This window comes from Protopterus annectens, chromosome 7.part0 (assembly GCF_019279795.1).
Source record: "Protopterus annectens isolate FY-2018-M chromosome 7.part0, PAN1.0, whole genome shotgun sequence".
Classification (NCBI taxonomy): domain Eukaryota; kingdom Metazoa; phylum Chordata; order Ceratodontiformes; family Protopteridae; genus Protopterus; species Protopterus annectens.
Window position 1 is genome coordinate 1,990,460,145 of NC_056739.1, and position 25,543 is coordinate 1,990,485,687.

At 40.8% G+C, this 25,543-nt stretch overlaps 1 protein-coding gene across 1 annotated transcript in view; it reads right to left on the bottom strand.

Moving 5' to 3' along the window:
* Positions 1–12,336, bottom strand: part of RPN1 (ribophorin I) — a 937,203-nt gene extending 924,867 nt beyond the window's left edge. The window contains exon 1 of the mRNA XM_044078412.1: positions 12,063–12,336. Coding sequence (XP_043934347.1) covers positions 12,063–12,290 — 228 coding nt within the window. The 5' untranslated portion in view covers positions 12,291–12,336. The remainder of the gene's footprint in view (positions 1–12,062) is intronic.
* Between the last annotated feature and the right edge of the window lie 13,207 nt (positions 12,337–25,543).

A 25,543-nucleotide genomic window follows, 5' to 3' on the forward strand; every position in this document is an offset into this window, starting at 1 on the left:
TAGGAGGTAACATATTGTGCAGTAACTCAAGGCAAACCTGGTATTGCCATGGAGATTCTTGACATAACTATAGAAGGCTTTGTAGTTGTTTTTAATGTCTGCTGCAATTCTGCCTTCAGAGGTTTTGATGAGGGATCTCAACTTTTTGTTGAGGCTAATGAGGGAGTTTTTCCAGTCTTAGGACTTCACCTTTTTCTGCAACAGTTTCTTCCTTCTGTTGTAGAGTTTATCAATGGCAGGGGACCACCAGATTGGCTTCCTTTTTTTTTTTGGAGGAGCGTGTCTTGGTTATGTTGGGTATGGCTAGTTCCATGTATTTATGTAAGTGTTCGTACAGTACATTCGTGTAATGCTTCGGCAGTCATACATCTATTATCCATTGACATGGATGCCATGAAATTAGCCACCTCTGTTCTTAGGAGCCCAAAGTCAGCTTTGGAGAAGTTTTTCATGGTGGTTACTTTAAGGGGGTGTGGGTGAGATGTGGATTTCCATAGTGATTAGTTGGTGGTCTGATCTAACCAGGGAGGAATTGACTATTTGTATACAGCAACGGCTACCCACGTTAGTAAACAACCAGGTCAAGGATGTTGCTCCCTCTAGTGGGGGTAGGAATGAACTGGTACAGAGGAGTAGAATCGAATTCCAGGAAGTGTTGGGCCAAGTGTATTGGTGCACGAGTAGTTTTCCCAGTTGATGGAGGGGTAGTTAAAGTCACCTAGTATGAGAGTATTAGGCTGGACCCTAATAGCTTCCATGGTGCTTAGGAACATGGGGTGAGTCTTGGGACATGGTTGGGCACCCATAGCAGGCTACAACCTGAATCGCAGTCTTACCCAATATTAGGACATGGGACCAGCCTGGGGATGAATTTACAATTTCCCATCCAACTATCAAGGTTACCTTTAAATAGGGTTAGGGATGGACTCTGCTTCACATGGGTGGGAAATCCATTCCAGAGTATAGATTCCTTTGAGACACACATCTGCCTCACCAGCATGTTCTATTTATGTCACAAGCAAAGTTTAAATCCCTGAATTTAGTGTTTCTGGTGTTGTTCATTTTACAAATGTGCAAAAGCTCCATCAAGGCTGAATCTATGGATACCTTAATTGCTAAGAACAGATCCCCTCTCAAATAAACCTGTAGGAGACAGAGTACAGAGACAGGTCTGTAAGGCAATCTACAATGTGTTAATACCCTAGATTCTCTTGGTGAAGAACATTTCTGGGTATTCCAACTGTTACATGCCATTGCACTAAGTGACCAGTATGTCATTTGCATAAGACGCTCTTGCAGGATGTTGATGTCATGGGGAGAATTTATGGCAGCTCCCAATTTGCAGTAGTCTGCAAACCTGCTGAGCCAGAGGTCTCAGACATTAGCCTTGACCTTCAAGAAGATCCTAAACAGAAGTGGGCCCAGCACTGAGCCTTGCCTCTTAGTGGAGGTGGTCACCACTCCCGACTTCCTGGGTCTTATCTGTGAGCTAGAAAGCAATTCAGCGAGTTATGTATGGATTTATGCCTAGTTCAGAGAGTTTGTCCACAATACTCGTGTAGGGTATTGTATCAAATGCCTTAGATCAATGTACACAGTTAGCACCACCCTCCCTTCATTCATTGCCTTGGTTTCCTTCTCAAAGAAGTCTACCAATCTTAGTAGGTATGACTTGCCCACGACAAAAGCAAACTGGGATGGGTCCAGTGTCTGTAGGTTAACAATATCTCTATTGACCATCTCCATGATAATTCATCCATGATTTTGCATTAGACTAGTCAAACTTATGGGTATGTAATTTTTGTGGTTGGCTGATGGTCCACCTTTTTGAAGGGGATAACAACTGCAGTCTTCAACTCACTTGGTACATAACCCGTTATGAGGTTGTAGTTGAAGTGATTCAAGTAGTCCCGACAGGTCACGTTTAAGGCCGCAAGGCCCTATCTCTGTATTCTGTCTCCTACAGGCTTTTGAGGGGAGATCTATGCTTGGCATACAAGGCATTGTCAGATCACACTCTGATGGACCTCCTGCATAGCCACAAAACAAACAGCACCAGAATTACCCGTTCCAAAGACAAACCTTGCCTGTGATATAAACAGGTCCTGCTGGAGAAATAGGTATCACAGAGACTACGTTGTCTATGGAACAGGCTCACCATCCATAAGAAGCAGAGTTCCGCCCTAACCCAATTCAAGTGCAACTTGGACAATTGGATGGGAAACTGGAAATTCATCCCTGATTTGGCACCCATGTCTCTAATGGACACAGGTAACCTGTAAACGGTTCATCTCCCAGGCCCATGCTTACACTTATCAAGGGCATCAGAACTGGTCAGAGATTTGGGGTGCATGGCTAGGCTTAAAAAGGCCCTTGTGGATCGTTAGCCTAGTAACCACCTATGAACATATTTAACTCATTCCTTCCAATGGAGCTCTGAAAGTTTGCACAATAAACTTTTAATGGGCGGAGCCTAAGCTTTTTGACAAAATATAATTAATTATTTCTCACATTTCAAACAAATGTTCATCTATCTGGAAGGGTCTACATCAGAACACTGAAGAGTTAAAATGTTGAACACTCTAAAGAGCAAAAATGCAGAACCTCAAACTCGTTGTGGGGGGCTGTACCCCCACACTCCCACTAAATATATATTCCAACTCCAAGATCGCACTACAGTGAGGAAAGGGCAAATATTCCGATCTTCACTGTACTGCGATCTCAAAAAAAGCACTTTGAGGTCCTGCATTTTCGCTCTTTTAGAGCGTTCGATATTTTCACTATTCAATGTTCTGATACAGACCCTATCTGGAACCATTGAGGTTACTGTGACCAGTGCACTGGCCCAGCAATCAAGAAGCCTCAATCTTCACCACCAACACCAGTGGGGGCGTCCATATAGGGAAAGGATAATAAATACACACAGTGAAGTACAATTTCCCTTAACAGCACACAGATCAGTCAGTATGGGGGTGGTCTCTCCCTTTCTCTCCAGGTCCCCAATAAAAGACTCCCCACTGGCACAGCTATAGGGTCCAGACCTCAGCCTAGTGGGCAAGCTAAAACCTCCAGCACAATCTCTGTCCAACCAGTGCTTTGTGTGTGTGTCAGCTACTTGGGCAGGGACACGCTTTCAGATGAGTTTACGCAACCACACAGACACTCCTGGGGAAGGCTGGCACAGGTTCTCCAGCTGTGCCCCCTTTCCCCCCCAGACTATAAGGTAGAAATCACAGCCACCACCCACTAATATTTATCAGCTACTCAAAAGGCCCTTATGAAGGGTGTCCCATTATTACTGTGCAATATTATTATCCAAATAAGTGCAACCTAACTGTCAAGACTTATTTGGAGTGACTTGGTACAGCATCACTATATACATGTAATGTACTCGAGCTTAAATTAACTACATAAAACAGCTACACCTGAAAGGTTTAAAAATATTTAATAAATAACACAAGACAATACTTCTTACTACACAGTGTTAGTCAAGAGTTCAGAGATCACAGGGAAATACTTAAAATAATACCGTAGGAAAGTTCTGACATCAAAGAAAAACACAGTCTTCTTCTTTCGGCTTTTCCCGGTTAGGGGTCGCCACAGCTGATCACCATCCACTCAGGATTGGCAATGGAGTTTTACGGTGTTGAGTTGTCAGCCCGGCGCCCAACCTTTCACAGAAGACACACACACACGCACTCACACCTAGGGCCAATTTTGAGTGTCCAATCCACCTACAGCATATCTTTGGGATGTGGGAGGAAACCGGAGCACCCGGAGGAAACCCACGCGACCACAGGGAGGACATGCATATTCTGCACAGAAGGCACCCCAGCCGAGGATCAAACTGGAGAACCTCTTGCTGTGAGACGGCAACGCTAACCGCTGCACCACCATGGCCACCCAAAGAAAAGAAAAACACAGTCCAATCTTCCTAATTCCTAGCTATTTCTAAGAGAAAAAACAGTTCTAAACTGACATATAGAAACAGGCAGAGTGGCGAGTTGGATGTTAAAAGACAAAATGCTCTGAACTCTCTCTTTAAACTGATGACACAGAGCTGCTTCACATGACATGACATCATTCTTCACACTTCTCTGGTGTTCCCAGGCTAACAGAAACTACATTTACATTTACACCTGGTCAGAAACCAGAACAATAAAGGATATTTATACATGCAAATTCTAGCCATTAACTCTAGTCTTAAAATAACAGGCAGGATGCCTCCCTCTAGACATATTGCTCCGAATTCTGACATCAAAGACAGTCATAAAATATTTGACTTTGTTTTCTTACAGTAGAGTGCACTGTTATAGTTTTGCAGTTCAATATCCAATGCAGTATTTTCACATTTAAGAGAACAAGCCTGTGGCTTACATTAATAGCCTGTGGCTTACATTAATATTTACAAATTACAGAATTATTTACAGAATTCTATCTGGCTAGGCTGGCAGCCTTTACCTAGCTTCACAGTTACTTCCCCACCAAATATATACCCCAACTCCGAGATCTCACTACAGTGAGAAAAGGGCAAATATTCCGATCTTCACTGTACTGCGATCTCAAAAAAAGCAATTTGAGGTCCTGGATATTTGCTCTTTAGAGCGTTCGATATTTTCACTATTCAATGTTCTGATATAAATCCTATCTGGAACCAGACGTTACTTAAAAAGTGTAAATGTCAAACTCTTCAGCACAAACCACGTTTATAGCAGTGGTATTCAACAGGATTTTATAAGTCATACTAAATATAGTAACTATTATGTTTGTAATGTCTTGTAAATAGCTTACAATTTCTCAGCACCCACTCAAGTTACACGCATATTGTCATCAGAATTTTGTTCATCCAGCCATCAGCTTTCGTATAATGTTAAGCAGTTGTGTCAATTCCACTTTGGCTGTTGAGATGCTTATAAAAATGTAAAATTTATAACAATATAAATATAATATGAAGAAATATTATGCACTAGACAGATAAAATACCAATACAGTTGCGTTTGCAATTCTGTAAGCTTTAAGATGAAATCTTTCAATGCTCTGTATGTAGCAAGGCTTTGGAAGTATTAATGCATATATGAACAAGCAATATTTGACGCCTATAGGCATTAGTAGAATTTAACTACAGAAGCACCTGAAGGCATCACATGGCTGTAATGAATTAAAAGGTAACCTTTGATATTGCTGTGCTGGGCCCCACTGAGACTCTTTTTACCACCTCAGTGAGCGCTGCTATGACCTGCTCCCTGCTGCTAGTTGGGTAGGTTATGCTGGTAGGGATTTCATGGGGGGGGGGGGTGGCAAGAAGGAGTGGAGGCTGAGTGAGCTGAATCTGTTGGCCAACATATTCTCTATGTCATTCTGCTCAGTGAAGGTGGTTACTTACTTTTAGCTCTGCACATTGTTGCATGTTACCTTCACGGTTTCAGACATACCTATAGAAGGCCTTGTGGCCATCTTTAGCCAGAGAAGCTATCATGACCTCGTAATTGGCTTTAATTAAGTCTCTTAATTTTTTGTTTACTTTTAATAATGTGCTTGTTATTATGAAAGTTTCTTTTTCTAATTTTGGCCATGACTTTTACCTTTTGTTATATACCCTGTTAAGACCAAGAGTCCTCCAGCGTGGTTTGCTTTGGGTTTACTTGTTGTCAGTACAGCAGTCCTCAATCAGCCATTTACATGTTTGTACAATGTTTCTGTAAACAATTCTGCACAAGGCGTTGTGACCTTGGGATTAAGCAGAACACTGAACTTTGACAAACTATTGCTTAACAGAATATAGGCTGCTTTAGAATAGTTCCCTACTATTAACAGATTTTGCTGGGTTTTTCAAGTTGATTTACTTCAAAAAGGACACAGCTCTGTGATCTGACCTCACCAGTGAGGACTGGATCAGGGAGATGGGGGGGGGGGGGTGTCTCCAAACTGATGATGACTAGGTTTGGTATGTTTGAACCTCTGATTGGAGTGCATACTAAATAAAGTCCAGGAAATGTTGTGCATGGAAGTTCCAGGCAGTGTACGTTTCCGAATCTACAGAAGGGTGATTAACGTCGCCTATAAGTAGAGTGCTTGGTTGGGTGAAGACACATTCAAAAAAGTCTAGATAAGAGTTGAGGGATTTTTGTAACATAAATGGATTACCTATAGCTTGCTAACATATAGTAAGGGACTCTCTCTATGGTGATTTACATGTGGAAGAACTCCAAGGTATTATCCTGTTTATTCAACCTTGATGTATACTTACTGTTAATGTAAAACAAAACACTACCACCTTTAGTCCTTCAATGTGCGGATGATGGTCTAAATGTGTGGAAGGCACTGCAGCCTTGCACTGCTGGAGTACTACTTGTGGCTTTAAACCAAGTCTCAATAATGGCACAGATGTCTATATTCTCCAGAGAAGAGCTTGTAGAGATTAAAAATGTAAACGAGGTGCTGAATATTGCAAAGGAGAAAAAAAAAAAAAAAAAGAGCAAATTACACTAAAGAGTGTGTTCAGAAGTGAAACTTAAGGCAGGAGTGGAGTTTCTTGTTAAGGCTCCAAGCATTAAGCAGTAACACCTTTAGGTTACCTTTGGATTTATTTGCTATGTCAGATTTGTCACTGTTACTGCCTAAAAATAAAAGACCCCAAGAGAGTGGATAAAGTTGTAGCCAAAATTCAGAAGCATGAGGGACAGATGTAGGCCATCTTTGCAAAGCAATGTGGTCCGCTGATCACCTCTTCCCGGGCGGACAGATACTGAATCCCCCTGGACTGACACCAGAACCTAAGCCAATTATTACTCCTTGGTGATGGTAGAATGCTGCTCAATGCAAGGCACATAACAGTCTGGGACACATTCAGAAAGGTCCATAACATCTCTGTTCACGTAATCTAAAGATAAGTCTTAGGTAATTTATGCCCACATGGACCATGACAGAATCATACTGGTACCTGTGATGCAAAGATTGGAGTGTGTATATAACTTTGCAGATTCTGATTCCAGATAAGCAGCTGACCACAATCTTCTCATTGTCCAATCTGAGTGCAACATCTGTGCATCATACAACGGCTTCCCATAAGACAATAGTCCTGGGTAAATCGTTTGCTTGCCTTACGGGACTTGTTTTTGGGGGTCCATTGCATGTAGTTTTAGGTGTGGTATTTGGTGTTGTTTTGAGGTGTGCTTTAGAGACTGTGGAGAATAGGTGTTGCCATTTGCAAGCTTAGAATGTCGAGGTTTGGGGAGATGCTGCTTTTTAATGCCTCAGCATAAAATTGTGTGCATGTGTGTGTGTCAGAGAGAGAGCCTTATTTTTAAGTGAAATTTTGCCTCCAGATAAGTTGAGATTGGTGGACTGGATACTCTAAATTGGCCCTAGGTGTGCGTGTGAGTGTGCCTTCTGTGGAAAGTTGGGCGCCGGGCTGGCAACTCGACACCGTAAAACTCCACTGCCAATCAATGTGCGGACAAGGTGATCCGCTGTGGCGACCCCTAACCGGGAAAAAGCCGAAAGAAGAAGAAGAAGATAAGTTGAGATTGTACATTTCTTGTATACTGTGGATTAAAAGGTTGTTTGTGAACACAAGACAACTGCTGCTTTGTCTTAGAATGCCCACATCTAGCAAGAGATCGACACAGACATTTGGAAATTGCATATCCATGTTGTCAAGATCTGGGATATCAGGGTTTGAGGACTAGGTTTTACAAAAGGTCTCCTAGAGTAGTCTCTAGGGTAGAATAGCATTGATATTTTATTAGACTGTGTTATGAAATAGTATTAGCAGTGACGCACAAGCTGGCTGCTTTTGAACTTAACTCCATGCAATACTTCAGAGGTCCACTGGGATTGGAACCTATAACTCAGTGATGTGCTGAAACCCACAGTCCATCTTGGGAAGAAGAAAGTTATAAAGTTTGGTACCATAGTTACAGCCTGCATCAGAATGTAGAAAATGAAGGGCAGGTATGGGGTATGAGGAGTGTCCTAAAAAGCACTTGGAAGGAGACTAATGTGGATGGGAGCAATCCTTGGCAGGACATCCCATACAGCTTACATTACTGCAACAGCAAACTGAACCGGCAGCCTACTCCCAGCAACTGCCAAGTCTTTGGAATAGGCTGACAATTCATGTGAAACAGAGCACCTTTAGGACACTGTTCAAAAGGAACCTGGATGAGTAGATGAGGCACAGTAAATTCTTACCGGGGATAGCACCCACAACCCTCTTGGACATGGGCAGTCATTGTTTATTATTTATTTAACATTTGTTGACCGGGGAAGTCCGACTAGGTCAGAAACCCAATTTCAGCGGAGGCCCAGGGAGAAAAGCTCCACATAAAGTTCAGAATTTTTGACAATATACAGTATGCACTAAACACACAGTTTAGTTCAACACATTACAAATCGAGAAAGAGAAGAAAATGCAATAGTTTAAAGCATTATTACACAAGATAAATAAACATTACACATACAGGTTGGTACAGCATATTACAATCAAAAATGGGAAACTGTACAATGTGTCAAAGTATTGTTATGCAAGATAAATAGACATGGTAAAGTTTAGCTATGAAAAAGTATTAATTTTGGGGTAAGGTTTGTCAGGGATACACGATACAGTGAACAGTAAGAAGATAGGCAAGTTCATGTAGGTAAAGTTGTATGTTTATAGAGAGAGTAAGGAGGTACAGCTTTCTGTTTAAGATTACTGAGTTGGAGGAAGAGAGGATACAGTGAGAGAGAGAGACGAGATGAAGACAGGGTAGGTAAGGAATAGTAGACTAGAGAAGAGATGTTTAGAGATTAGGTAGATTAGAGAAGAGATGTTTAGAGATTAGGTAGACTACAGTAGATAGAGAGATGTATATAGGCTAGGTAAGGAGTATTATGAGAGATGTTTAGATAAAAGGTAAGCAGAATGTGAAAAATATAGGAAAGATGTAGTTTGAGATGAAGGGGCTGGTGGAGATGAGAGGTAAGTAGCAAGTCATCAGTTAGGGGAGAAAGGGTGCACAGAATATAGGCAGAGGATTACGGGAGGAGTTTGGCACCAAGAATGGTGGGGAGGTAGTATGAGGAGAGAGAAGGTATGGGGAGACGGACAGTAATATAGTTAGGATGAAGAGATGGGAAAGTCTGTTCGCCTTTGGGAGAGGAAAAGAAACACGTGTGTTGCGGAGGTGGTTTTTAAAGGCGAGTTTGCAGGCCCTTAAGGAGTCTACGGTTGTGATATTTAGGGGTAGGGTGTTCCACTGTTTAGCAATGGAGAAAGAGTAGACGTTTATACCAGCTCTTTTATAAGGCTTATATACTTCTAAGATTAGCTTATTAGTAGAGCGGAGACTTCTGGATGGGGTACAGAGCTGTAGGATATCTTTTAATGCTGGGCAGCTGTCAGGTTTGTGTATTAATTTATGTGCTTGAGTTAGCTGCACATAACTAAGGTACTGGGGAAAATGAAGCCAATTTTATTCGCTGAGGGCCTGGCAGTGATGTGTGCCATAATATAGACCAGTAGCAAATTTAGCAATTTTGTAGTAACATGATTGAAACTTGTTTTTGAGAGACATGTGGAGGTTTGTAAGGATGGGGGTCCCATGCAAAAGGGATGGGGAAGCAAATACGTTTTAGCGAGAGTTTTTTGGTGGGGTTATCTAGGAATTGTTTGTTCCTATACAGTTTACCTAGCTTAAAAGTGTGTGTTTTTATGGTGTTTAATATGTGATGTTCAAAGCAGAGTGTGTTATCCATGGTGATGCCCAGTAACTTTGCCTAAGTTATGTATTTCTATTTCTCTATTATTTAATGAGTACATTATGAAGTCATGGAGAAGAGGTTTTGGTGTGAACATTAACAGTTTGGTTTTAAGGGGTTTAGGAGTAATTTTGCATTATTTAACCAAGTTTCAATGGAGGTGAGAGCATTTTATGTTATTTTTAGAAATGTTGTAAATTATTGGCATAGAAGATAATGGTGGAATCGTCAGCATATTGAATTAGCTTGCTTTCAAGAGAGGCTGTATGAAGACGGTTAATAAAAATGTTGAAAAGTAAGGGTCCAAGGCTGGAGCCCTGGGGGACTCCGATTTTATTTACCAGGTAATAGGTTGCCATCGAATGCATAGTTTTCCGTTCATTAAGTAGCTAGCAAACCATTTTAGAGTTGATGTACAGCATCCTAATATAGTTAATTGTTGTAGTAACTTTTGACATGATACTGTATCAAAAGCCTTAGATAAGTCCAGTAGTATTACTGAGGTTTGCTGACCAGAGTCCAAGGCTTTGTTTACAGTATCTGTGAAGGATATGAGTGCAGTAGATGTGCTGTGTCCTGGGCAGAAACATTGTTGAGTTGGAGCAATGAAACTGTAGTCAATAAGATGTTACATTGATAATCTAGTCAATACTCAGAATTGTATTTATCTATGGTATTATACTGGGATGAAACGGCTAGACTTGAAATGTCCCCTGGGTCGATAGGCTAGTAACCTTCTACGATCCTATAAAGAACACCAGGGAAATTTACAAATACACTAGTTAAATGCACCTAACAGTTTATAAAGAGGATCATAAGGCTGCGGAGGCTTAAAGTTGGAAGCCAACATCAAATGTTCTTAACTTGTAAAAATATGTGGGTCAGCCAAGGCACACCATTTATTAGTGAGAAATGGTTTTCTGGCTTAATTTTGTTGTATAAAATACAAAAGATTCACAAGGATACTTGAAAGAAAAGGTCAGTGGGGATATGAAAGTATACTCTGATGTCGCATTCAAATCAGAAATTAAAGATACATCCTTAACAGTCCACACAGTGGTTTGCAATCTTGTCTAGTGCTCTATTCAGGTAAAAACATCTATAAACAAAATAAAATGCTCAACAACGTCAAGACAACAAGCCTATCAGGTTCAGAATCACTTAATGAAATTAACCACTTATGGCCACTTTATATGAATGTCTGACTGAGGTACTGCATCACTACAGATTGTTTCACATAATCCTTATCATTCCTGTTTAAGTAGCAACTTACCAACAGCAAAAACAGTGTCCTATTCACCTCAGCAACAATATTAAGAAATGTAGAGTAAAGATATCTATATCTAGGTAGTCTCCATAAATCCCACGGTGAGTATCAATGTCATCGGGTACATTGTTTCAGATAGTCATGCACTTCAAAACAACTATTATGAAGACAGCCACAGGTTACTGGACTGAATTAAGCACAACCAAAACCATCACATCAAGAGCCTCGGAAACAGCTTTAGAAATAAAGTTATGTTAATCCAAATCTGCAAAAGGCTGCAAGAAGGATGAAAATGCAGTTAATCGTGTTTCATATTTTAATTCTAGAATACTTCCGACGTCCCTAGACACTACATCCATTTGTACAAAAATCAGTTTAGTGCAATTTTCAGCTTGTATGAGGAAAATTTAGGAAATTAGACTACAACTTGAATTTAAGTGGGCGTGCAATCGCTACTCAATTACATGACAGTCCATATGCATGAAACTCAAATGAGAAGTTCCTGGTCAATCTAACTTTTACGTGGACTTCTGGCAGCCACTGTTGCAACCAGAAGAGTAAAAGAATCACTGGAACTATCTCAAACATAGGACTTAAATAACAGAGAAATATCTGTTGCTAACCGCCCCTCCATAAAAACAATACCTGCAAACACAGTATACAACAAAACAACATTTCTGGAAAAAGAAATGAAGTTGCAGAGTTTCATGCAAGCCGCTGCAGACGACGTACCAAACAGTATGCTTACGTGTCAAATAATGAAAAAGAGAGCCTAACCCGGAAGTAGCAGATTGTCAATGCGTTAAACCAGCATTTGCAAACGTTCCATATACCTACAGCTAACTGAACAAAACTAATTACAGGCGTGCACGGCAGCTATAATAAAATGTATAACTAACATAATGAACTGTAAATATATGAAATGCTTAAGCAAGACAATAGCAAAATATTTCCACTCCCCCTTTTTTATTATATTCCGCATAAGACACGTGTACGTAACAAATTTCTACCATTCAGACCAGTAACTAAAGAGTGAAGTTAAACTTATACTGACCCCAATAAAAGCGAGATGACTTTCCAGCTCTGGGTCCAAGGCAATGAGAAAAGAGTATGCAGCCGCAGGTCCACTGTTCGAAATAGTCACTTCTGTGGTCATTTTTGCTAAGTGAGTTGCTAGATCCACAAAACGTTTAACTTCTTCGTTCACTAAATTTACTTCGGAAGCTTTATAGCGAGCAAACAAAGTAGTGCAAAACAAAAGATGTATCACAAAGAAAGCCATGTTACAGTGCAGAGACTTGACAGCTGAAACTTATCAGAACCAGAGCTCAATCAGTAACCTGCAAAACCAACCACTCTGGCTACCTTCATTCGCCAATGTAAAGGGGAGGAGATCAATAAACGAATTGGCTAGCGTCTTCAAGTGGTAGGCCCCTCCTAGCCGGCAAAATTGGTGGCTGAGTAGTTGCCTGATTTTGTTACCCGAAACTAAGTCAAAAAAGCACATGGCGTGATTTTTGATGAGGATATATTGTTTACATTGCCAAACGTTAACCCCCAAGAATGCAATAAAGTTAGTGTTTTTTTATTTATATTAATTTTGCAGGGGAACTAGTCTTCCTTTTCGTTTAGGGGGATGCTTGAAGGACCACTACGGGCAAACAATGAAAAAACATATATTTTTTATCTTGCCGTGATTTACTGCACCTCCTAAAGCTGCCTGCAGCAAAATAATTACTCATTCCTAATTTTTTTTAGTTTTTTTTACTCTTGTCTGCCCTCATGGGGGCAGACATTGTGATTCCTTTGGAAAGCTCAATCTGTCTCAATGCACAGACTGTGAGAACAAATAGCCCTATATTTTTATCTTGCCATGATTTACTACACCTCCCAAAGCTGCCTGCAGCAAAATAAGTACTCTTTCCTAATTTTATTTTGCTTTTACTCTTGTCTGCCTTCATGGGGGCAGACATCGTGATTCCTTTGGAATTATCTGCCTTTTTTTTTTTTCAAAAAAATACAGTATTTAAATTGATTTTAACTGTGTGGAAGGAATATTAGCTCAACTGGAAGTTTTCACTCTGCTCTTCAGTGTGGAAGGAATATTAGCTGAACTGGAAGTTAGTCAGTGTTTGCTGAATTTTGTTATTTGCTAGTAATTACAGGTGTGGGGATAGTCACATTCTTTGATTTCCTGTCCTTGCCTATTTAAGTGGTGCAGTGTGAAATATTTTCTGCTTAAAAACCTCAGCTTTGGCCGGCTAAGAACTTGCTATATTCAACTGGACGTATAAGAGAATTTAAGTACCTTTATCTGCTTTTTTTTTCAAAAAAATACAGTATTTAAATTGATTTTAACTGTGTGGAAGGAATATTAGCTCAACTGGAAGTTTTCAATCTGCTCTTCAGTTAGTTCCACCCACCCTCCCTGTTTTTGTTTTGGTGTTAATCTTAGTGGCCTTGCAGCTGCCGCCCCTCTTGTAAATTTGTGTTTGGATACTCCTTCTGGGCCCATCTCATTTGCTCACTCAACTGAGTGCAGTGAGATCATATTCTGATTTCAGGCACTCCTACTGTGTACAAAGAGAGCATCTGGGAAACAGAGAAAAAAAAATTTAAGCTTGTTTCCTGCCTTTCCTGTTAAGTGGTATAGACTATTTGTAGGCTTCTGAGCCCCCAAGCCCTTCTGTGTTGGAGGGAAGCCTTCTAGCTTAGTTTTTTCACCTATAACTAGCCAGTTTTCTAGTTTCAGCACTCAAATCTGTTTCTTTGATCTCAGCACTTGTTCAGAAAAAAAAAAAAATTTTCATCTGCTTTTACTGTACTTGTGTTTCTACCTACTTTTTTACTTTTGCATCATCTTAAAAGTACTCAATTGTATTTATTACTGCTTGGTGTAACTCATTCTAAGCCTTCTGGTTTAAACACTTGGGCTTCGGACCAGTTGTTTTGCACTGAGAGGGTTTGTGGTCTGCACTGTAGTGAGCTTACATCCTTCTAGGTTGGGAACTGCTGATTGAGGGCTCAGTGTCTGTTATTCTAAAAGTGTATTAATTCTGGTTTAAGCACTTGGGCTTTCAGGCCAGTTATTTTACATTAAGAGGGTTCGTGGTCTGCACTCTTGTGGGAGGAGAGGCTGGACTCTGCCCTTCTGAGCTGGGAATTTCTGATTGAAGGCTTATAGTGCATGCATATCTGAACTGCTTCTTACTGAAGTTGGTGCGCCTTGTTTGCTGTGGCATAGTAGACTGGATTCGGGCCTGCTGGATCTAGCTTTGTTTGTGTAACTTGAGCACTAATCCAGGCATTCTCTAAAGTATTCAATTGTATTTATTACTGCTTGGTAGTAACTTGATTAAAGTTTAGCTGTCATTCTAAGTCTTTTGGATTAAGCACTTGGGCTTCAGACCAGTTGTTTTACATTAGGAAGGTTTGTGGCATGCCTGTGGTGGCAGGACAGGTAGCTTTCATCCTTCTAAGTTGGGAACTGCTGATTGAGAGCCCAGTGTCTGTTATTCTTAAAGTGTATTAGTTCTGGTTTAAGCACTTGGGCTTCAGGCCAGTTATTTTACATTAAGAAGGTTTGTGGTCTGCACTCTTGTGGGAGAAGAGGCTGGACTCTGCCCTTCTGAGCTGGGAATTTCTGGTTAAAGGTTTATAGTGCCTGAATATTGGAACTGTATCTTACTGAAATTGGTACACCTTGTTTGCTGTAGCATAGACTAGATCCAGGCCTGCTGAATATAGCTTTGTTTATATGTTTGTTGTTTGTTTGCTTGTTATTTCCCTGGAACACTAATTCCACCTAATACGCGGCTTCTCAGCGCTTCTGTGGATCACTAGTGATATCTGCATTGCTTACTGTACTTATTTCCTTGTTTCACTTGAAAGAAAGTTACTGTTTGTCGTTTTTGCATTTAAGTTACCTGGAACACATTGCACTTAAGTTACCTGGCACTTGCTCACTAAAGCAATTATATAAGTCAGCACTAAAAATTAAAAGCACTACACCCTCACTCCCCACTGGCCCTGGTTTTCAATTATTAAGGAATTCCCAATATTATTCTAGCATGTCCAAAGGTCAGTTGTCAATCTCCTCTCAGGTCCAGCTGGTGAATCTGGGAATTTTGAGGCAATGTTACAACTGCCTCATGTACGCAGACAACCCTCTCCTCCTCCCAACAAATTCCAACACATGTGAGAGATGCAATCATATAGCCAAACTGGAGGCTAAGCTCTCTCAACTCAGTACTGGCATAACCAGTCAGGAGGAGAAGGAAACCACACTCACTACAATTCCAGTCTCACATAGACCTACCAGGACAGCAAACCAAACACATAATCACACAAAAACATACTCGGAGGCTCTAAATAAAGATCTGCCAAAGCAGCAGAGACCTCCAAAGCAGACACCCAAGCAGCCGCTACCCCAAAACAAAACACGTACAACACATATCTCACAAAGCCAGTGTGCCAAACAGTCACAGCCCTTAAGACTAAACAACACACCTGATACACTTGTAATAGGTGACTCTATCGTCAGGCACACTGACGTCCCGCTCACCAGGCTGAACAAGGAGAGGGTCACAGTGAGCAGCCTGTCGGGCGCTAGGATCCGCCACATAACACAAGCACTCAGGTCACTCCAAGGCAAGTACAAATATGACTCAGTCATTGTCCGTGCTGGTGTGAATGACCTGAGACGTACCTCCCTGGACTACATGAAAAGAGACATAAAAGAGCTCTCTGAGCATGTAGCCCAGGCCGGTATGACCCTGACCTTGAGTAGCATCTTACCCTCACCAAGAATGATGCCACAATATGAAGACAAGAAGATCAATTTCAACAATTGGCTTAAGTACTGGTGTCATTCAAAGGGGATCCAATGCCTGTCAGCTTGGGATGATATGCTCGACAAGCCACGATGCTTCGCTAGGGACGGCTTGCACCTGTCACCCCTGGGCTTTCGGATATTGGGAAAGGCTCTTGCTACCCCCATAGTGCCTTTTTTAGGCAAGGCTCAAAAGACAAACCCACCTCCGTAGGTAACACAAGGGATAAGAAACTAAGAGTAATGCTACTCAACGCCAGAAGTCTAAACCTCAAGATGCATGCACTCGAAACTCTCCTTAGCATGGAGAACATTGATATCTGTGCAGTAACAGAAACCTGGTTCAGGGCTCCTGAGAGCACCCCAGCACTACCAGGTTATACCTCATACCATGCTTTTCGGCCCCAAAACTTGGACCGAACCACAAAAGGAGGGAGTATCGATATTCATCAAAGATACCCACACCTCCAGGTTGGTGGCAAAGCACGAAGCATCAGAGACTATCCATGTGCAACTAACAGTGGGTAAAACTGCCTTCCAGTTTATAGCCTGCTACAGACCACCCTCCCAAACCCAGGAACCCCACTTGGCCTTCCTGAGAACACTGGAAAATATGAAGGTCTCTCCAAACACCATTTTATTGGGCGACTTCAACTACCCAAACATAGACTGGGAGCATTACTCTAGCTCCAACACCCTAGCCCAAAGGTTCCTAGAATTTATAAACTCAAATGCTATGGAACAACTTGTTACCAGTCCCACAAGAGGGGAAAACATACTGGACCTGATCATCACCAACATGGGGACTCTATGCTCCAAACCAGAAGTGTATCCCTCACTTGTAAGATCAGACCATAAACTAATCTCACTGGATATTCACATCCCGACCCCACCCCCTGCCCAGAATACCACAGTGAAAAACTTCTCTAAAGCAAATTTTACACTCCTCAAAACTGAGGTGGAATCCTTCAAAGCCCCCGGGCCTGTGGAAAATACGGCCCAGACCGCAGAATCCTTTATAAACGCATTCTATGAACACCTTCAGGAATGCATGGATCATGCGATCCCAAATAAAACCAAGACCCAATCCTCCAAAGGCAGGCGTCCTGTCTGGTGGACCCCAGCCATAAACAAACTATACAATAGAAGGAGGAAGCTACTAAATGATAGAGCAAAATCCCAAAAGGGAAGGCATCACTGATCAGTATTAGCAAAAAACTACGGGCACACATAAAATTGTCTAAGGCCAGCTTTGAGAGAAAAATTGCACAGGACACTAAGGATAATCACAAGGCTTTCTTTAGTTATGTTAGGAACCTGGGTGGTAATTCCCAGATATGCTCAGAATTAGTCCAAAATGACAAAAAATACACCGAACCCACAGACATTGCCAACATCCTAGCTGACAGGTTCAGCGTAAACTTCTCCCCCCTCCCCACCAAAAGGGCAAATATCTATCCCAGCAGAGTGCTGCCCCCCTGACATCTCAGATGCTCAGGTAAGAGCCGCCTCTCCAAAGCAAAAACACAGCATCAATGGGACCAGATGGTGTCCCGGCTCGTCCTACATGAACTCAAAGAAGAGCTAAACCCAAACATAAAACTACTGTTCAATCTCAGCCTTACTACAGGATATGTGCCCAAAGAGTGCCGTACAGCAACAGTGGTCCCTCTCCATAAAGGTGGTGCCTCAACGGATCCTGGAAACTATCGCCCCATAAGCCTGACTAGCTTGGTCTGCAAAGCTATGGAAAGGATCATCATGGACCTCATAAATAAAGATATTGGGGAACTACAAACACTGGATCCTACCCAGTTCGGCTTTGTTAAGGGCAGATCCTGCCTCTTAAACCTGGTTGATTTCTTTGAAACAGTCACCAAGGCCATTGACGAGGGGAAGGTGGTCCACACAGCCTACCTGGACCTCGCAAAAGCCTTTGATAAAATACCCCACTCAGGCATTATAGATAAGCTCACCAGCTTAAATATAAACCCCTATGTCACTAGATGGATTGCAAACTGGCTCAAGGACAGAACCCACATGGTTAGAATTGCTGGAGCCATGTCAGACTCCAAACCAGTTACAAGTGGTGTCCCACAAGGCTCAGTCCTGGGACCTCTCTTGTTCGGTATATATTTCTCGGAGGTACAGGCCAACACGGAAGGACTGTGGCTGACCAAGTTCGCAGATGACTGCAAACTGGGCGCCATAATCGACTCTCCAGCCGACACAAGCATCCTCCAAAAGGGCCTCATAGAAACAGACAACTGGTGCCAGAGCCATGGCCTCAAGCTAAATGCCAAAAGTGTATAGTCATCCCCTTTGGCAAAAACAAAGTGCCCACAAATTACCACATAGGTGGAAATCCATTAAGTACAGAAGAAGTAATTAGGGACCTGGGGACCCAAGTTGATAGTAATCTCTCATTTGACAACCACATGGCCAAAGTGGTTAGAAAAACATTTTATATAGCCCACCTAATCATGAAGGGATTCACATCTAGATCAGGGGAGGTCATCGTGCCTCTTTACTCATCCCTCATCAGGCCCATAATTGAGTACAATGCCCCTTTTGGGATGTACCTTACCAGACACCTGCAGCAACTGGAAAGACCCCAAAAGTACCTCACCAAGAGGATCAAAGGGTTCAAACAGATGCCATATGCTGCCCGGTTAAAGAAACTCCAGCTCTACTCAGTGGCATACCGCCTGTTCAGAGGCGATCTGTGCCTGACGTATAAAGCCATGTCCAACCCGGAATTAATGGACATGCTGCACCTCAGAAAATCCAAATCCCATCGAGCTACGCTCGAGAGACTTGAACCTCAGCACTGAAATAAATAGGACATGCTGGAGGGACAGATTCATAACCCAGAGGCTCCCTTCACTCTGGAATAAAATCCCAGTCCAGGTTAGGCAGAGTCCCTCATTGACTGTCTTCAAGAGGAATCTTGATGAGTGGATGGGAGATCGTAGGTTTACCTCGGGTATCACTTCTGTGTCACTGTTAGACAGAGGCACAGTATACTAACCTCGAAAAAGGGCATAGCAAAATAAATTTAAAATGGGTGGCGAAAGCCAAACACATTCTGGCTAGGCTTATAAATGCCCTAGGGCAGATAGCCTAGTATGAACATATGAACCTAAATCTGTCCCATAATGCACAGACTGTGAGAACAAATAGCCCTACCATTCGTTGTCAGACTAGACTTCCATTCACTTAGAATGGAACACCTAAAAAAACTGCCAAGTTTGAGAGTCTGCAGCTCATGTGTCATTTGACTGGTATGCGCTGAGTTTTATAAATGTTGTTCCTACTGATGTACTACACATTCTCTGAAAGAAACTTGCAAAGGTGTCAACAAATTACTGAGATAAATAAAACTTTTCAAAAGGAGCAGTTTTGCAAGTTTCAATTCCTGGCCAAGTTACTCCTCCCATCTCCCCTCCTTCAGTGGGCTACAGTCACATCACATTTCCAGCTTGGGTAGATTCAACTATTTGAAGTTAAAAACCACGAAGGAAGCTTACTGCAGATATGATAGAATAATCCAATGAACAAGCGGTAGCTGTAAAACGATAATGTTAGCACTTTTATTAACCAAGAACTTTCGGAAGGTATAATAACCCACCTTCTTCAGACAAAACAGTTAAAAACAAGGAGGGGGAAGATTAAATACTTGTAATCCCTCCCTAATTAAAAAACTTTTAATTAGTGATCCACCTTCATTTAAAGAGCTATTTGTGCTTTTTCGTGTGAATTACACAAGAAAACATTTTTTATATGTATGAAAACACACTGTTTCCTAAAGACACCATTGTTTAAAAACAACTTCCTTAAAATCTAATTTATGTCAATGCATACAAATTATATAAGCGATTTTAATTGTTAATTAAATAATATACAGTAATAACCGCATTAAAAACAAGCAAAAAAGGAAGAACACATTTCCACTTAAATTAGGTAATATTAACCTATATATTTACATTAATGAAACAAAATTCTGATGGCCAACAAAGCAAAAATACCCCCCACCCCCCAGCACATACGACTCACCCACGTAAGGGCTACCCATAGCTTAACCAAAAAAACATCCATCTAAAAAAGAAGTAGCACCATGCTAAAAATGATAAATAATTGGACTGAAAACCCTAAAATATGAAGGACCAAGGAATAAAGTAGGTTGAACCTTGAAGACTGTGGACTATTCTAAACAAAATAGTGTGGTCGGTGTTAGGATGGAAACCTGTGTTATCTCCTCATAGCTAACATTTTAAGGATGCAGGACAAAGCAATGGCATCATTTAGTCCAGGATATATATACGCTGCCGTTCTCACCTGCCAGAACAATTCTTCCTTTTCTAAGGTAACCTGCCAAGGGCCACTATTTGGGTCTGTTGCCACTTGTTTTACCACAGCAAAGTGAAAAGCATGACTAGGATAGTCTATAACATGGCGGGCTAGTGCGTTCTTTAAATCTACCTTTGAGATTGCATAAAGGTGTTCATATATGCGTTTTTTAAGTGCCCTTTCGGTCTTTCCTATATAGAAAGCCGAACATAGATTACATAGGGCGACATAAACGACTGCCTTAGACCCACAATTGAAGTTACCCATGACCTTGTATGTATTCTTGTTAATATTAAGTTGTGTCCCTTCTTGGATGTGTTTACACTGACGGCATGTCCCACATTGGGTCATGCCCTTACACCTATTAAAAAATGTTCTTTTATTATTCCTCTCCAAGAGGGATTTCAGCGAGAATCCTTTTCTAAAAGTGAGTCCTGGAACTGAGCCTAACAGGTCTATTAACTGTTTGTCCTCTTTAGTAATTGACCAATTCTTCTGTAGGATATCCCTGATGTAATGATGGTCTACTGAGAACGTACACAAGAACTTTATTCCTAAATCTGCCCTAACACTGTTCATCGTTTCAATTTCCTTGTAATCCTGGTTTGTATGAATATCAGAGTACCCTGAGTTTAAAATAGGCCTAAAATGTCCCACCAGGGCACTTAAAAAACGCATATATGAACACCTTTATGCAATCTCAAAGGTAGATTTAAAGAACGCACTAGCCCGCCATGTTATAGACTATCCTAGTCATGCTTTTCACTTTGCTGTGGTAAAACAAGTGTCAACAGACTCAAATAGTGGCCCTTGGCAGGTTACCTTAGAAAAGGAAGAATTGTTCTGGCAGGTGAGAACGGCAGCGTATATATATCCTGGACTAAATGATGCCATTGCTTTGTCCTGCATCCTTAAAATGTTAGCTATGAGGAAATAACACAGGTTTCCATCCTAACACCGACCACACTATTTTGTTTAGAATAGTCCACAGTCTTCAAGGTTCAACCTACTTTATACCTTGGTCCTTTGTATATTTTAGGGTTTTCAGGCCAATTATTTATTATTTTTTAGCATGGTGCTACTTCTTTTTTAGATGGATGGTTTTTTGGTTAAGCTATGGGTAGCCCTTACGTGGGTGAGTCGTATGTGCTGGGGGGTGGGGGGTATTTTTGCTTTGTTGGCCATCAGAATTTTGTTTCATTAATGTAAATATATAGGTTAATATTACCTAATTTAAGTGGAAATGTGTTCTTCCTTTTTTGCTTGTTTTTAATGCGGTTATTACTGTATATTATTTAATTAACAATTAAAACCGCTTATATAATTTGTATGCATTGACATAAATTAGATTTTAAGGAAGTTGTTTTTAAACAATGGTGTCTTTAGGAAACAGTGTGTTTTCATACATATAAAAAATGTTTTCTTGTGTAATTCACACGAAAAAGCACAAAGAGCTCTTTAAATGAAGGTGGATCACTAATTAAAAGTTTTTTAATTAGGGAGGGATTACAAGTATTTAATCTTCCCCCTCCTTGTTTTTAACTGTTTTGTCTGAAGAAGGTGGGTTATTATACCTTCCGAAAGTTCTTGGTTAATAAAAGTGCTAACATTATCGTTTTACAGCTACCGCTTGTTCATTGGATTATTCTGTCATATCTGCAGTAAGCTTCCTTCGTGGTTTTTAACTTCATCAGTTTGTTTGGCTGTTTTCGTTTAGTGTGTGGTATGGCCAACGTTGGAAGCAGCTCTATGCAGGATCCACTATTTTCCCAGGACTATGTGGGAGAAAACAACAGCATAAACGTAACCGGAGGGGCCGAGGAGGCGAACGCTGACGGCAACCTGACCACACTGATCCATCTGCTTCTGGGCAGGATGGATACATTAACACAACGTATAGACCGATTGGACAAAAAGACCGGAGGGACTGACGTGTCGGATGGGTGTAGAGGAGACACCGAGGTACGGAATAACACCAGTTACAACGTAACCGGTGTTACAGACTCAAACAAAGCCGCGAGACCCGCAGGATCTTGTAGAAGTGGTAACGCAGTGGAAGGGAAGGTTGAGACAAACATTTTGAACACCACCTCAAATAGCGACGTTTACATCCCACCAGGACAAGGACATTTGCCTATGCATAATACTGGGCATATACAAGGTACTGTAACGGGAAGTAGGTTGCATGATTCAGCACCTACCGTAGATTTGTACCTTAATAAGAAAAACTTTTTCAACGACAGCTATAATAACAACAATGAAAGTGAACTGGGTATAGGAGCCATTGGCTCAGTGTTGGATAATATTAACATGCTTATTAGTCATTTTGACGCCAAGTTGTTTAAATGCAAGAAACTACAATTAGAAATTGCCTACCTCGAAGAGTGCATAGAGAGGAAGATTGTACCAAAGGGGCTTAGGCAATGGCACTTCCCAGTAGGCTTAGTTGAAGGATCCCCATTTCATCATCAATTGCTTGATTTATTTGACAGACAGAGTTTTGAGTTTATGAGATTGCTGACTCAGTATTACGATGAACAAATAAATGTTTTAAGAAGGGAATTGGCTGATTTGGAACAAAAAATAAAGGAACACCAAGATTTTTTAAGGTACAAATATGATTATGCTCGTATTTTTACGAGCATAGAGGCTACTACTAATAAGCTATGTGAAAATAAGAAGAAAAAAATTAGGAGAGACATACAACAGTACACGGCCAAAATTGCCTACCCTGCACCCTCACAGGTAGGTAAATCAAAGAACACAAAAAATAGGAATAATGCTAAAGTAAATGTTATTCCTTCCAAAAAAGATAGACATGATTTTCCTAGAGTAGGGCAAGAGGCACAGTGTTTGGACGATTTTTTGAATGATGAAGGCATTATCAACCAAGTGGATAACTCCCGGGGGGATTGCTTAGAGGATGATTTAGAAGTTATAGTAACGTCTGAAGAGGTGGGTATGACATCTCCATTACAGTTAGGAGCCTCTAACTATAAAGGGGTTGATACAAGTGACGACCACAACCAGGGTTTTTGGGAAGGCCGGAACCTACATCAGATGAATTTGAGGTCGAAGAGGATGGTGACATCAGGAATAAACCCAAAGAACAGGCAGAACCAGGGAAGGCTATGACACCTGGGGAGGAATATCCTGTGGTAGTATGTAGCTCAGAAGGAGATTTTAGGATTTTCAATTACACCACTTTGAATATTACTAAAGACATGGTTGATTTCTTCTCCAAGGGTCTAGGCTTTGTCCCTGATTCCCATATGGACTTAGTTAAAACCATCATAGACCTCAAACTGTTTGTTCGTAAATTGAATCTAAAAACTGTTTTGGGCAAAGGCTCTTCCTTGACTAACCCCTTTAGAGTAGCTAGCTTATTTAATCCACCTTTAGTTAATAACCTGAAATCATTCGAAAAAGCATGTGAGCTGGATCTAAGACACCTAGCGGAAAATAAGGGTAGTAAAAAGAAGAACATACTTAATATTTCCAGTGAACAGCGGGATTTTTTAACTTTAATTCAGGATTGTAACATACGGGTCATGAAACCCGATAAGGGTAATGGACTTATTTTTATGAACAACAACGATTACGTAAATGAATTATCCATTCATTTAAATAATGGTCCGTATGAGATAATCAGTCTGAATGAAGTAAATAAAGCTCATAGTTACATAAGAAATGTAATTGAGGACTTATTCTTGGAGGAATTTATTGACCAGGATATACACTCTTATTTGTGTATGTTAGCACCAAAAATGCCGAAGTTTTTCAGAGTCCCAAAAATCCACAAGTCCATCATTAAACCCCCATTTAGACCAATTGTTGACAGCAGGGGGTCTATTTTGGTGGGGTGTGCTAAATACGTGGATACAATCCTCAAACCACTCATCAAAACAGAGAAACAAATCTGTAGGGACTCGTGGCATTTTCTGGAGAATATCAACAAAATAGCCTTTGACCCAAATTTTGTCTTCTTGACAGTGGATATAAAAGATTTATATACTGTGATTCCACAACATTTGGGTGTAGAATGGTTAAGATTATTTATGGAAAACAAAAAAGTACCCCAGAATATAATCTACATTACTGAAACGTTATTGGAGCTGATTTTGAAATATAGTTTTTTTAATTTCAATGGGCTCACCTACAAACAAACTACAGGGGTGGCCATGGGCTCCCTGTGTGGAGGAGCATTCGCAAATTGTGTTATTGCACAATGGGAAAACACTTTTCTATTCACCAACGAAGTTTATAAAAAACATGTCGCCTGGTATACTAGATACCAGGACGACATGTTTTTTCTGTGGAAGGGCTCTGTGGATGAAACAAAAGCCTTTATTGAAACCATGAAGACTTTTACAAGTTTTCTTGACTTTACATTTGAAGTGAATGTCAATGAAATTAATTATTTAGACATACTGCTTACTAAGGATTATGTAGAATCCAGGTTTATGAGTAGGATTTATCGTAAACTCACCTATTCGAATGGGTTCCTACATTTCAGCAGCTGCCACCCTTACCATCAAAAGAAAGCAGTGGTTAAAGGCCAGTTGGTAAGGGCAGCACGTATGACCACCAGGGATGTAGATTTCTACAATGAGTGCGATAAATTAAGCAACATGTTTGTAAACAGAGGTTACCCTCAAGTCCTTCTTATTGAAATTAAAAAAGAAGTAGAGAGTAAAAGGGTGGTGGGACATTTTAGGCCTATTTTAAACTCAGGGTACTCTGATATTCATACAAACCAGGATTACAAGGAAATTGAAATGATGAACAGTGTTAGGGCAGATTTAGGAATAAAGTTCTTGTGTACGTTCTCAGTAGACCATCATTACATCAGGGATATCCTACAGAAGAATTGGTCAATTATTAAAGAGGACAAACAGTTAATAGACCTGTTAGGCTCAGTTCCAGGATTCACTTTTAGAAAAGGATTCTCGCTGAAATCCCTCTTGGAGAGGAATAATAAAAGAACATTTTTTAATAGGTGTAAGGGCATGACCCAATGTGGGACATGCCGTCAGTGTAAACACATCCAAGAAGGGACACAACTTAATATTAACAAGAATACATACAAGGTCATGGGTAACTTCAATTGTGGGTCTAAGGCAGTCGTTTATGTCGCCCTATGTAATCTATGTTCGGCTTTCTATATAGGAAAGACCGAAAGGGCACTTAAAAAGCATATATGAACACCTTTATGCAATCTCAAAGGTAGATTTAAAGAACGCACTAGCCCGCCATGTTATAGACTATCCTAGTCATGCTTTTCACTTTGCTGTGGTAAAACAAGTGGCAACAGACCCAAATAGTGGCCCTTGGCAGGTTACCTTAGAAAAGGA